Raw genomic sequence first — 14,869 nt, forward strand, 5'->3', positions numbered from 1 at the left:
ACACCAGTTCAGACTTAAAGAAGGGGAAGGGAGATTAGTAGCAAGGTTCAAAGACCTATTCTTGGATAAATTCAGGATTACGTTGCCCAGCAATGGGATCTTCCCCACGGGACAGGACAATACGTTGTGCAGACCTGTATCAGACAGAGCTAAGAGGCAGACATGACTGGTTCTTGGAGAAAATGGGATGCGTAGAGCAGTCTGGTCTGGCAACAAGGATGAGTCATTTGAAAAAGAAAATTATTCTATCATTAAGTTTGTTGGGGAAATCTCCGAGACAAATGACGAAGTAGCAAGTTACAGGAAACAGGGAGGTTCCCCAGATGCAACACTGAGGAGTCAAGCAGAGCTGTTCTGCGCAGAGCTGAACTGTTAGAGGCCAGCAAGCCATCTACCCTGTGCAGGAAAGAAAGCTTTTCCTACACCTAGGTGAGACATGTGCCTTATTCCTTGGCACATCCAAGCCCCTCCACGGTTATGCATATTCAAATGCAAGCACTTTGGGGCAGGAAAGGGAAAGAGAAGCAAAGTCCAACACCAACGCCAGCCTGAGCCTGGATCAAGGGACTTTTTGCAACCAGCAACAGCAAGTGTAGAGACTCAGCAGAACTATTGGTAATAAGGGCCAGTTGCATTTGCACTATCACAAATGGTGTGTGTGTGAAAAAACTGAACTGTTCACAGTTCTTATCCGTTCCCTTTCTGTGATGCCAGTCTTGGCATTACTGCTCCCCAGGGAACTTCCTTAATACCCTTCTGCAGATCCCCAGACAACACTAACGTCCTGCTACAGAGAACAGCAAGAGGATATCTTAGGCGGTTGGAAAAGCAGTCAATGGTGATGTTGTGCAGATGCAGCCGTATTAGCTGGCAGATCTCAGCCAAGGGGCCTCAATAACGTCGAACAGCTAGGAGCTACTCCCAGTTTTTCACAAGTGTTTCCAGTAATGCCAAAAACCACCTCCCCTTTGGGTGATTTATCCACACCCCATGCAAAAATATTCGAATACTCACTTTTATAATGCCCTTCACTTGCCCTCACTGCCCAACTGCACTCAGTGACCTCATTTTGTAGCCATAGCCAACTGGGTAATTAGCAAGGTGACCTCATTGCATCACCCAGGTAAGTAATTCAGGAAAGAAGGAGGAATGTTGCCAAAATGCAGACAACAAAGGAAACAATGGCACCAGGCAAGATTTTTTTTTTTTAAGAGGACAATAAATCTTCGTAATATCTAAGTGGCTGCATTTTTTACATTTTCAGGAAAAATGCCTACGCCACTGAATTTGGTATTGCAAAATCGAAACTGGAAAGCTTTCTCATCAGCTCTTTCTCAGCTCAAACTGACCCAAGCTCTATCAATCTCAGACGCTTGCCCACTGTTGAAGAGCAAAGTTTGGTGGGTGGTGGGAGCCAATGCAGCTTGGGGGCTCAGCTCTGACTGATTTGCCAAGTGTGCCCTTGCTCTCAAAAACCAAAGAGGCAACAGAGGTCAGGAAATGATAGCAAGATCAGCGTCAAGAGCCTCAGTGAGGCCTCCAGATCTTCGGACACTTGCAAACACCCAGCAAACCTTGGCATATTCCAGCCAAGTGTCCCAAGCGATATCTCTAAATCCTGACCCCTCCAGAGATGCAAAATGCTTAAACCTGAACCACCTGCACACCTGCCTCTTATCTGCCTCCTGCAGTTGCTCTCTTTCAGGTGAAGCTATGAGCCAGCCAAGGGCAATGCAGGTACCACCCTAAGACCTGTAGGGGGATATGAGGGGATTCTTCCACCTTCAGCTACACACACACACACAACCCATTATCTTTCCTCTGCTGCTACTTTCCCCACGAAAAGCAAACTGCCAAAAGCAACAACACCCTCCTCTGTTCACCTGTTGAAGCAGCCACCTTCCAAGAGGAAGGACCTTTCGATTGACCACCAGGTGGCACCCAAGAGTTGCGGAAGTGAACCCCCTCCCCTAAAAGCACACCACCAGGACACAGTCCAGGTTTCACTCGTCCCTGATTAGGATCCGCTTCCAAGGGGGATTCTGAGGGCACAACCTCAAAGGAAACCCCATTCTCTTTTTCACATTTCTTAGGGCAGGCAGAGAAGGTTCGTACCACACAAGACCAACATCTTCCAGGTGGGGCAGTCCCTTGCCTGAAACCCTGGCAAGCTGCAGACAGAGACACCATTGGGTCACCACTAGGTAGAGGGCCTTCTCAGTAGTGGCACCCGCTCTGTGGTACACTCTCCCATCAGATGTCAATGAGATAAGTAACTATACAACCTTTAGAAGACCTCTGAAGGCAGCCCTGCATAGGGAGGTTTTTAATGATGTTTCATTATGTTTTTATATTCTGTTGGGAGCCGCCCAGAGTGGCTGGGGCAACCTAGTCAAATGGGTTGCATATAAATACTAAATTATTATTATTATTATTATTATTATTATTATTATTATTATTAATGCCACCTCCTCACTTAAGATGATGGTGATGATGATAAATTTATACCCCACCCATGTGGCCGGGTTTCCCCAGCCACTCTGGGTGGCTCCCAATAGAATATTATTATTATTAATAATAATCATAAAAGCGATAAAAGATCAAACATTAAAAACCTCCCTATACGGGGCTGCCTTCAGATGTCTTTCAGCCAGCAGCCACATGCTGGATGACTACAATGTGCTCCATGTGCAGCTTCACTTGGCTTGGTCCAGAAGATGCAGCCAGTGCCGAATGCGGCACCAAGATTGCTAACTGGGATGTCCCATCAGCGCCATGCTAGGCTCCTGCTAAGGGAGCTGCACTGCTTGCCACTATGTTACCAGTCCTGCTCATGATTTGACCCTCGGCCCTGAATAACCTGGGACCAGGTTACCTAAGGCACCACCTTGCCCAATATATCGCTGCCTGGCAACAGCACTCCTCAAATGGTTGACTGCTGAGAATGCTACATACCCCCAGCAGTGGACTTCATATACACTAGGAACTGGGCTTTTAGTGTTGATGCACCAGTCCTCTGGAATCAGTTACCTACGGCTGCCTTGGGCTCCTTCAGGAGGAAGGGCAGGATATAAATTAATCAGACAAGTGACCAGTGTTTTTGACATTAAGGCATCTACAGAAGCATCATTTGTTTGAGAAGGCTTCCCCCTTAAGTGTGACCCAGTCATTTTATAGGAGTATTGTAGGAATTGTTTTATTGCTCTTAGCATACTGAGTCTGTAACCTCTTGTTCTTTGATTTTATTCTTTTGACTGCCAAGGCGGCTTATGAAACCTGCGAATACATAAATAAATACAGTCATACCTCGGGATAAATGCGCTTCAGGTTGAGCGCTTTTGGGTTGCGCTCCGCGGCGACCCAGAAGTAACGGAGCATGTTACTTCCAGGTTTTGCCCCTCGCCCATGCGCAGACGGTCAAAAAGACGTCACGCGCATGCGCGGAAGCAGCAAAACGCCACACGCGAAGATGCGTCTTACGTTCTGTTCAGGATGTGAGCAGGGCTCTGGAACGGATCCCATTCACATCCCGAGGTAACACTGTACCTATGTGCACACATACCCGAGGGCAAAGTTGCTGTCTTCCCTCCAGTCCACGATACGGCAGATGAACAGCGTGTTGGAATAGTCCTCAGGCCTGGTGCTGAAGTCCGGCGGGCAGTCAGCCAAGGCCACGTAGGCACGAGGCACTCTGTGGTCCACGGGCGAGAACATGGCGCACTTCTTGAAGAGCTCGCTGTTGCGGTCGGTCAGGAGGCGGATGAAGCCGGTGGCTGCCCTGGAATGCTTTTTCTCCAAGATGTAGACCACCTGCAGGAGCCACAGGGAGTTGCCCACGGGAGCGCAGGAAAGGGATGCATTTAATTCCAAACAACAGAGCAAAGGAGCCAAGCCCAGAACAAACACACGGCATGCCAAAATGCTTTCACGTGGGCCATGACTACTCCTCTTTTTAAAGAACACTCCCGAGGGGCGAGAAGCAGCTGGCCGGTCTTGTGCCTACAGGGCAGCCACGGCCACATAAGAACAAAGAGGGGAGGCAGCCTGGAAGGAGCAGCTCCAAATCTCTGGGGGAACTCCAGGATCCAATGCTCTCGTGGGAGGCGCAGGTGGTGACATCAGAGGTTAGGAGTGCCTATTTCCACCCACAGCTGGTTTGGCAGCTACAGCCCCTTGGCCATGGCACTCCATGCCTCCAGACTGGACTACTACAATGTGCTTTGCATAGGCTGCCCTTAAAGACAACTTGGGAGCTTCAGTTGGTCCAAAATGATGCAGCCAGGATACGTTTAGGACTCGTGTAACCCGGTTTAAAATAGCAGTGCTGGTTGCTAGTTTGTTCACATGCCCTAAACAAATCAGGTCCCCCCAAATCAGATGTCCTTGAGCTGAAATAGGATTTTATTTATTGCACCAGCATACTGCTTTTCCTGCAAGGAGCTCAAGGATGAGTGCAAAGATCCCCACGGCACCGCCCTGTCTGATCACCCCAACAAGAACGGTGTGGTAAGTGAGGCTGAGAGAGCGAGACCAGCCCAAATGAACCCAGGGAACGCTTCATGGCTTCATGGCGATTTCTTACCATGACCCCACTTCAATACACGTCGCCCCGAGCATTTTACCAAGCCAGGTCACGGCATCCATTTGGCTTAATACTGACTACACTGACTGCCAGCAGCTCTCCATGATTTCAGGGTGTGGGGTTCTCTCCTAGCCCTACCTAGAGATGCCTGGGACCTGGGACCCTCTGCCGCTGCGGCCGTTCCCCTTGCTTTCAGGGGAGTGGAAACAAACCCTTCCGACAGCACACTGAGGTCAGTTCCAATGGGATGCTACCTTGGCAGTCTTCTGCAGGAACTGGTCCGGATCGCTTGGCTTGGAAGAGTCTTTCTGTTTTGCATGGCGGTGGCCACAGGTCTCCAGGTCCCTCCCTATGGAACACACACATAAAAACGCACACATTACAATTGCTTCCTTCCCTTCCTTCGAGCCTTTTAATGCCCCTGCCTGGCAGTCTCGAGGGGCAGCTTGGTGCGCCGGCCCGGACTGAAAGAAGCCAAAGGAAGAGGAAAGGGCATGTCAAAATTGCCTTGGAACAAATAGCGGCATCGCAATATCCCTCCAGGCTGCAATGGGAAACAGATATATGGTCAACTTCCATTGTGCACATCTGCTAAAATAAAAATAAACCCCAAAATTTACAAGTACATCTATACCAGCCATAATAAACAAAATGGTGGAAAACACGCTCTATTTATTAAATGCAAATAAAAAGCGTTAGAGTTTCCTGGCATTTCTTGCGTTGGGGTCACTTTAACTTTTCGCATTACATAAATAGTCCCCTTTAAGTGATCGCGTTCATTAAAATATTTAATTTCCTTTAAAGAATGTTATGAAAGGTTATAAAATGCACATTTAGCCTAGAATTCAAAACCGCACCTTGCAAGGAGATAGTCTTCGGCGAAGGGCCAGCCGTAGTTATTTCATAAAGCTTATGAAAAGCCCTGCATCAGTCGTCCAGGGCTGGGTGGGGGACGTGTGGCCCTCCACATGCCGCTAGGCTCCAACTCCCAGCAGCCCCAGCAGCCAGCATGCCCAATGGGATGGTCAGAGTTAAACAATTTCTATAGAGCCGCAGGTTCACCACCCTGCTCTAAGGGAGGGAGGGGTGAGAGAGGATGCCAGCAAGACGTAAACCAAGAGGGAACAGTTATCCATTTATTTATTTATGAACGTTCAGCCCAAAAGGCTCCCAGAGTGGGTAACAGAACAAGGAATTAAAAACTAGGCAGGCCCTGTAATCTTTTTCCTTTTCTTTTTAAAAAAGCCACAACATGCAAAAAGTGAGGGACAGGGAGGGAAGAGTGGGAAAACCAAGTTCAGGCACCAATTCTTAGATCCAATGTGGTACAATGGCTATAGAGCTTTGGGGTAGGACCTGGGAGAGCAAGTTTGAATCCCCAGTCAGCTACGCAGCAGCTCCCTGGGTGACCTTGGGCCAGTCACCATCTCTTGGTCGAACCTTCCTCACAGGGTTGTTGTGAGGATGAAATGGGGAGGAAGAGAACCAGGTACATCACCCTGAGATCCTTGGAAGTTAAAAGTGGCATATAAATTAAATAAATATAAACTTTAGTTCTCGTAATGACCAGGCCTGTTGTCTTTGTCCATGGAGTTTTCTGTGGGAGGCAGTGGAAGACAGGAGGGCCTGGTGTGCTCTGGTCCATGGGGTCACGAAGAGTCGGACACAACTAAACGACAACAATGACCAGGCGGCATAGAAACAGCTCATGGGCAGGAGGTGACTATGGAGGGAGCCCTGCTTCCCATCTCTCCCACTGAGGCTGCCAGGTGGAATTGCAGCTGCCAGGTGACAGGACAGGTGACATGACACAGGTGACGCGCTTGTGCTCTTCCAATTCATCTCCCAGTCCACTTAACTTAATTTCCCACCCACAATCTTAATTGTTGTCTGCTCCACATGGGTGTGCGAGAAGAACCAAAAGAACCAGAGGAATGCCCAAAACTCAAGCTGCCACTCTTGAAAATTAATACTGCTGCTGTGGTGCCCCTCCTATTCCTCTCCCATTCCCCACTGCTGAAGAACTTCCAAGTGTTCCTCTTTTCCAGGGATATTCCTGGATTTACGGAAGCCGTCCCGGTTTCTGATTTTATCCTGCAAAATCCCGCTTTTCCTTAGGACATCCCTATTTTCATCAGAGAAATGTTGGAAGGTACGGAGTTAAGCAAGGAGATGAGTAACTATACAACCTTGAGGAGCCATCTGAAGGCAGTCCTATTTAGGGAGGTTTTTAAATGTTTATGTTTTGTTATGTTTTTATATACGTTTGAAGCTGCCCAGGGTGGCTGGGGCAACACAATCAGATGTGTGGGGTATAAATAATAAAATGATTGTGATTATTTAGGATGGCTCTATTTTCATTGGAGAAATACAGCACAAGGAGACCATTCCATCTGCAAAAGGACTCCTGCTTGCCCAGTGGGTCAATCATCTCCTCTGCTCCCCCTGCATGATGTTCTGGGGGGTTCCCCTGTTCTCCAGAGCAGATTTTGGGGAGGCCCAGGGGGCATGCAGAGAGAGGGGCAAAAGCATCCTTACAGTAGCAGGAATCCTTGCACTAGCTTATGCGAGTGGAGCGAGTTAGCTGAATCCGACCCACACGGCCTACAGCTGTGCAGGAGGAACTTGGCACCGTAGAAACTGTTGCTGGGGGGACATCCAACACAGCCTCTCCCTCTTCCTTGGGTTTATCTAACATCCTTGAAAAGCCATCTAAATCTGGTGGCCGTCCCTGCATCTTGTAGCAGTACGCTCCACAAAACTAATTTACGCCTTGTGTTTCGTTTTGCTTTGCTTCTTTTTATTCCAAATCCCTTGCCCATCCGTTCATCACTGAAACATGCACCACAGCAAAGAGATCTGAGACATTAAGGAAGCAGCAATCATGACCGGGCATTTAACTGGGTGCTTCCAGGACCACTCTAGGAAGAGCGCTGCTCCCTCGCCAACCTTGTATGCCCATGCTGCTAATTAACAATGGGCCAACGCTTGCACCCATTGTTCCAGCAGTCAATGAGGGGCCACGATCAGGCAGAGGCAGAGTAACTTAAAAAGCGGCACCGGCAGCCCACAACTTCTATTGCCCTCCAGTGGCGGGGAGTCATGTGGGCACATGCCCAATGAGAACTGCAGTGCAGACGAGTCTGGAGCAGCGAAGATGCAGGCGAGCAACGGGAGAATCAAGGAAACTGGGAGAAATCCCAGACAGCTGAACAGGGAGGTAAAAGTGTGGGGATAAGGTGGGGAGGGGCAGAGAAAAGGAGGCAGCTGCCATTTGCCAAACCAGAAATAAACTATGCCGAACCTTTGCTGTCGTGGTTATCCGGTGACCATTCAATATTTCCACCCTGGGCAGCGCTGTGTTTGCAGTGGGAGATTTACTATGTTAGCTTGGGCAGGGCTTGCTAAGCTTATCTTACAGTGAAAACACCCGCCAGGAGCTCCAGCCCAGGGAAAAACCGGTGCTTTAATCCCCTTGTTTTCCTTTTGGGTGATTACCTGACAAAACCAAAAATTGTTATAGCTTTGCTGAAAAGAAAATTAGGCACTAATGGCAAGAAACCTCTCCAATTAGTTCTGTTATTACCAGCAAATTAGAATTGCAGCGTTAGCACCCCTCCGAGACGGCAGCTTTTCAGAGGCCTGGTAAACTGCGCTTGAGCCACCAGCCCCTCCTCCTGGTCCAAGACGGAGAGAGGTTATATTCATATATGTACATATTTAAACCTTTTCATGAAAGTCTCTCGCACAAATTAGATTAACCAGGACAGCTGAAGTGGCCAAAACGAGCCCTTAAAGCCGTCAGATTAAAACACTTATTAACCATGACAGATCCAAAGTTATTTTTTCCAGGCTTGCTGCTGTGGAAATTTGCGACTCTCTCCAAGAGGAGCACAATTAATGTTAGCAATTCCCACTTCCAAATGAAAATATATTGTGTTTTCTGACTTTTTTAAAAAAGAAAGAAAGAAAGAAAGAAAGAAAGAAAGAAAGAAAGAAAGAAATATCCAGCAAACTGTGAGAAAATGCATCCTCCAGACTGGATGGAAAGGAAAGCACTGAGGAGATGCTCACTATCCCAGTTATAACATTCTGGCAAGAGTAATTATTGTGTTTGCCCAAGATCCAAGCTGCACTTTTTTTAAAAAAAATGCAGTACCTGATGCAGTTAATGCTCCTGAGTTTTCTTGCCCATGTGAGCAAGAAGTTAAGGGGCAGGTGTGTGCTTGGTGCTACCCCAAGCGCATTAACATCAGGTAAAAGGAAAGGGTAGCTCAGGAAAGACTTAGCATCCCTGTCCTTTCTTCCTCCACCTGCTGCATCCACACACCTGGGGCCTTAAAGGACTCATAAACAGCTACATCAGAGGTGGGGGACCTCACGCCCATGGGCCAACTGAGATGCGCGCGCACACACACACACACACACACACACCACCTCCATCTGACCCTTGTGACTCTCATGGTTGAGACACCTTGAGGTACTTTGAGATAGGTAAAGGTAAAGGAACCCTGACCATTAGGTCCAGTCGTGGCCGACTCTGGGGTTGCGGCGCTCATCTTGCTTTACTGGCTGAGGGAGCCGGCGTACAGCTTCCGGGTCATGTGGCCAGCAGGACTAAGCCGCTTCTGGTGAACGAGAGCAGCGCACGGAAACACCGTTTACCTTCCCGCCGGAGCGGTACCTATTTATCTACTTGCACTTTGACGTGCTTTCAAACTGCTAGGTGGGCAGGAGCAGGGACCGAGCAACGGGAGCTCACCCCGTCACGGGGATTCGAACCGCCAACCTTCTGATCGGCAAGTCCTAGGCTCTGTGGTTTAACCCACAGCGCCACCCGCGTCCCATACTTTGAGATAAAGGTAAATTAAATAGCACTAAGAGAGAACAACAGGCTTCAGCATTCCTAGCCAACCCATTTTTCCTTATTTCCGGGGGGTGGGGGGCAGAGCATGAAGTCTCCCAGTGTTCATGGCGGGCAGGGAAGAGGCAGAGACAAAGGGTTTCATCAAGGAAGAAGAAACTGCAAACAGCACAGATAAGAAGTTGCATACAGAAGTCAACCCAGGATGAGACAAGGCAGTAGTTAGCTCCACACGGAACAGTTACATCTGCACTCAATGCTTATTTAAAAGTTGGGGGAATTGGAAGATGCCATAGGCAAAGTCAGGCCATTGGCCCCCACTTAGCCCAGTACAGTGGTACCTCGGGTTACATACACTTCAGGTTACAGACTCCCCTAACCCAGAAATATTACCTCGGGTTAAGTACTTTGCTTCAGGATGAGAACATAAACTGTGCAGCAGTGGCGCGGCAGCAGTGGGAGGCCCCATTAGCTAAAGTGGTGCTTCAGTTTAAGAACAGTTTCAGGTTAAGAACGGACCTCCAGAACGAATTAAGTACGTAACCAGAGGTACCACTGTACTGTGACTAGCAGTGGCTTTCCAGGTTTTGGGAGGGGACTCTCACAGCCTCACCTTCAAGATGCCCGGGACTGAACCTGGGCCCTTCTGCATGTAAAGCAGATGCTCTGCCACTTGGCTGCAGCCTCTCCCTCAGCACAGGTGAGTCTGTATGTTGTATGGCCTGAGATTCCCAAGCGCAGTCTAGAAGGCAGATCCCTTCTTTGTGTGCCTCCTCCACGAGAGGCCCGGAGAATGGCAACATGAAAATGGGCCTTTTCTGCAGTGACTTCCCATTTGTGAAATGCGCTCCCCAGGGAGGTTCAGCTGGGATCTTCATTAAACACCTTTAGGCGCCAGGTGAAAACATCCCTCTTTAACCAGGCCTTTGGCTGATTTGACATCCTATAGACTTTTAAATGTGCTGCGGGGGTGCATGTGTTTGTTGTTCTTGTTCTTGTTTTTATTGTGTATTTTGTGTTTTTCTCTTGTATTTTTATGTTGTGAACTGCCCTGAGATCTACAGATGAAGGACAGAATGTGCATTAAATATCAATTAACCAATCCCTGCCGGTCCTGTATGGCAGCACCGCACTAGGCAGGGCCAAAACATTTAATTTCCAGTTGCTGGATGCAAATGGGCATTCCCTGTGAGAGACCATGCCTTCCAAGAAATTTGTGAACTTCTACTTGCGATATGCTGCTGTTAGCCAGACATGAGATATCTTTGCACCAAATTCCTGAACTACAACATCCAAGCTAGCCGATGAAGCCTAATTCTTGGTCGTATACACAACCTCATCCTGTTTTCAAGACCAAGCTCAGACTCCAAAGCTTCTCCTTAAGAGGTTCAGATTCCTTCATCAGTGGTGACATTCCGTGTCTTATAGATCCCATGGCGAGACTGGAATTTCCAGCTACGTAATGATAGGGCCAGGAGGCTAGAAGCAAACCTGGTGAGCAAAACATGGAATATCCCCTTTCCCAGAACCAGGAAGTGCCAGACCAACGTGTTTAACCACAGCGTCCTCTTACCTGGAAATGTTTCTCAATTAAAGGTTTAGCTCATCTTGCCTGAAATCGCCCGATCAGGCAGTGCAGAATGCTGCCTACCTGCCATGTGTATTGGGGGGGGGGGGAGAGAGAGAGAGAAGAAAGTAAACACCAGCCAGGGCAGTCTATACAGTGCATTCCCAAAGTGTTCAGGAAAGTTTCTCAAAAAAACCCCACCAAACGCAACTTCCCTGATGATGTTTCCTTCCAACTCTTTCTTTGGAAATCCCATCTTACTACCATAGCTCCTCTTTCCTAGTTCCTGTATTTGCTGTGCCTATTTAGCTAAGAGAGTTTACACAACTGGGAGCACTGAATGAAAATGCAAACGATGTGGATAAACGCCAGGCAGGCTGGAGGATCTGACAAATGTGTGCATCTCAGGGCTGGGACAAGCTCAGGTGCTAGGACCAGCCTTACTACAAAGGGAATGTACAGAAAAGAGTGCTGTTTTCCTCCCATCTGCCTCTGTGTGTAGGTTGGGTGGGGGTTTTAAAGACTCCCCTCATTCCCAGCCAGCACATCCATGCGAAGGCTGCTTTAGCTAGGAAGGCCAGAGAGCACTCCACAACCAAAAGGGTCACTCACAATAACAGCTCCTGGGTGTGTTGCTAAGAATGGCTTCAAAATCAGTGAAGCTCGCGTGAAGTTTTGGCTACATCTGAGCCCAGCTAGGTTTGCTGTGTAATACAGCCCTGAACGCAGCATTTTCTAGGCCTCCCCCGAGCTTGGGAAGATTGAAAATTTGAGGCTCACTGAACACTCTGCATGCATGAGGAACCCACAGAACTGCAGTATCTTCTCCTACCAACATCACAATCGCAAGTGGCAAAACATCTACATCAAAGTTCAGCTACCCAAGCAGCGTCAGTCATTCCTGGGATTGCTTCCAAGGATACCCTCAGAGCAATTTGCTTATGTTTCAGGGCTGCACAGAGCGGAGGGGATTTCTTTTTAAAACATGGCCAAAATACTCAATTCCCACCCCCCAGATATAGAATCAAGCCTAGGGAGGATTAACCTTGTTTCTCGGCAAGCAGCATTTTGTGAAATAAACCACCAACAGGTACCTGGCATCAACAGAAATGGCGAGCATCTTATTTTCACAGAAAATGCTTTGTTAAATACTGTGCCAAATGAAAGGAGAAGGCGCGACAGCACAAGGCTATTGCGGGACTAAATGGCCTGGGAGGAAGGACAGCGAGTGAAGAAGTGGAAGGAAGCCTGCCACCCTCTGGATACTGCTAATGAATTGGCTGGGGAACCTCTGGTGCTGATGAACTTTTTCATCACAATCCTGCAGCCTGTGGCTCATTACCTGCTCTACAAGGAGCTGCCCTTGAAGACTGTTTCAGAACCACCTCTAAGCAAAACCAACCACAAAAGCAGAGATAGAATTCACTGGCAGGCAAAAAAAGTCCAGGTTCTAGGACTGAGAATTACTTCAGCGACAATGCAGGGCCTTTGAGGGGAGGGTGGAATTTTTTTTTGGGGGGGGACACTAATAATATAGACAAATAGGAAATGAGGTAATAGGTACTAAATGTAATACATTGCGGCCAAAATATTGGGAAATATTAGAAAAAGATGGAGACAATTGGAAATTGCAGAGTTTGGAGAAAATGAAGGATAAGGTGCGAGACTGGTTACATTACGCTCAGATTAAAGAAGTTTTTAAAAATGACAAAAAGTTCATTGGAATGAATGACAAGAAATCGAAATTTCAGACAGAAATAATAGAAAGTAAATCTAAGTTACTATCCAAAATGTATAATATATTATTAGATTGGGATACAAAAGACGAAGAAATTAAGGAAGTTATGGTGAAGTGGGCGATAGACCTGGGGCACAACATAGAATATGAAAAATGGTCAAAGCTGTGGAATGAGGGAATAAAATTTACGGCGAGTGTTGCAATCAGAGAAAACTTAGAGAAGATGATATACAGATGGTATATAACACCAGAGAAACTAAATAAGATGTACAACACTGGTAATAAGGCCTGCTGGAAATGCAAAATAAAAGAAGGTAATTTTATACACATGTGGTGGACATGTGGGGAAATAAAAAAATTTGGGGACACGATATATAATGAGTTAAAAAAAATATTTAGATACACGTTCCCTAAAAAGCCAGAGGCCTTTTTATTAGGTATGATTGGGGAGGAAATTAGGAAAGAAGATAAAACTTTATTCCAATATTCAACAGCAGCGGCCAGAATGTTAATCGCTCAAAATTGGAAAAGTACGCATATACCAACCGTAAGGGAGTGGCAAACAAAACTATATGATTTTGTCGAATTGGCAAAAATGACGCAGAGAATCAGAGAACAAAAGAATACAAAGTTGAATAACGATTGGTCTAAATTCATGGCATATATAGAAACTAACTTTAAAAACCTACCAACTATAGCAGGTCTAATATAAAACTTCCGATGTACAAACTAATAATCAATATCAGCGGCAAAAGTGATATTTTAAAAAATTAGAAATCCGAAATCAATAGGGAAGGAAGTCAGATAGTGTGTGATTTGTATTGGTCTAATGTTTATTTTTTCTTTTTTTTCTTTTTTTTATTTTTTCTCTTTTTTGACCTGTCCCCTTTTTTTCTTTTTGCGATGGTGTCCTTTTATCTTTTATTTAATGTTTTGTGTTTTACTTTTTTGTGAGTATGTGAAGAATGAAACTTAATAAAGAGAAATTAAAAAAAAAAAAGACAAAAAGTTAGGGTTCCAGGTGGAGAAATCGAAGTTAGAAACAGAATTGTTAGAACCAAAGACTAAGGTACTATCTAGAATGTATAACTTGCTGTTAAAATGGAACACACAAGACGAAATGGTTAAATCGGCTATGATAAAATGGGCACAGGACATTGGGCATAACATTATGTTTGAGGACTGGGAAAGGTTGTGGACCACTGGGCTGAGCTTCACCGCATGTAATGCTCTGAAGGAAAATGTAATGAAAATGATATATAGATGGTACATGACCCCAGTTAAACTTGCCAAAATATACCATTCGTCTGATAATAAATGTTGGAAATGTAAAGAAAATGAAGGAACATTCTTTCACCTCTGGTGGACCTGCCCTAAAGTGAAGGCCTTCTGGGAAATGATATATAATGAGCTGAAAAAGGTATTTAAGTATACCTTCACCAAGAAACCAGAGGCCTTCCTTCTGGGCATTGTCGGCCAGAAGGTGTTAAAGAAGGACCGAACATTCTTTATGTATGCAACAACGGCAGCAAGGATACTCATCGCAAAAAACTGGAAAACTCAAGATCTACCCACACTGGAAGAGTGGCAGATGCAGCTGATAGACTATATGCAACTGGCCGAGATGACTGGTAGAATCCGAGACCTGGGAGAAGAGAAAATGGAGGAAGACTGGAAGAAATTTAAGAAGTATCTACAAAAATATTGTAATTTGGTTGAATGTTAAGAAGGATGCTAGATTATAAAAAATTGGCCACCACTAAATTAGATTTAAATTTGATGATAAGTGAGACTAAAGAAAATATAAAATTTTTTGGAAGAATTGCTAGATTATATTTGAATGAGTGGATATGAGATTGTAAACAAGTTGATAATTTGTTTGGAAAAAAACTTTTAATGATGTAAATGGGAGCGGGAGACGCGAGGGAGTCCAAAGAAGTGATGAAACTATGTTTGTGACAGAAGTAAAATTGTTTATTATTTGTGCATTTATATTTAAAAACTTTAATAAATATTTATAAAAAAAAAAAAATGTAATACATTGCGATACTCCCACACCCAATTAATGCCAACCTTAAATTATTTGGCTACAATCTGCAAAATAAAAAATACTGCAAG

General features: G+C 46.0%; 1 protein-coding gene across 2 annotated transcripts in view; it reads right to left on the reverse strand.

Annotated features, from left to right (window-relative positions):
- The window catches only part of DIS3L2 (DIS3 like 3'-5' exoribonuclease 2), a 200,211-nt gene that overhangs the window by 103,783 nt on the left and 81,559 nt on the right, over positions 1-14,869 (reverse strand). For both annotated transcript variants that reach the window (XM_081862181.1, XM_081862182.1), the window contains exons 8-9: positions 4,837-4,931; positions 3,563-3,810 (exon numbers count right to left, since the gene is read on the reverse strand). In XM_081862181.1, coding sequence (XP_081718307.1) covers positions 3,563-3,810; positions 4,837-4,931 — 343 coding nt within the window. The remainder of the gene's footprint in view (positions 1-3,562; positions 3,811-4,836; positions 4,932-14,869) is intronic.

The sequence above is a fragment of the Podarcis erhardii genome, assembly GCF_964252035.2.
Source record: "Podarcis erhardii genome assembly, chromosome: 5".
In the NCBI taxonomy this organism is placed as follows: Eukaryota; Metazoa; Chordata; class Lepidosauria; order Squamata; family Lacertidae; genus Podarcis; species Podarcis erhardii.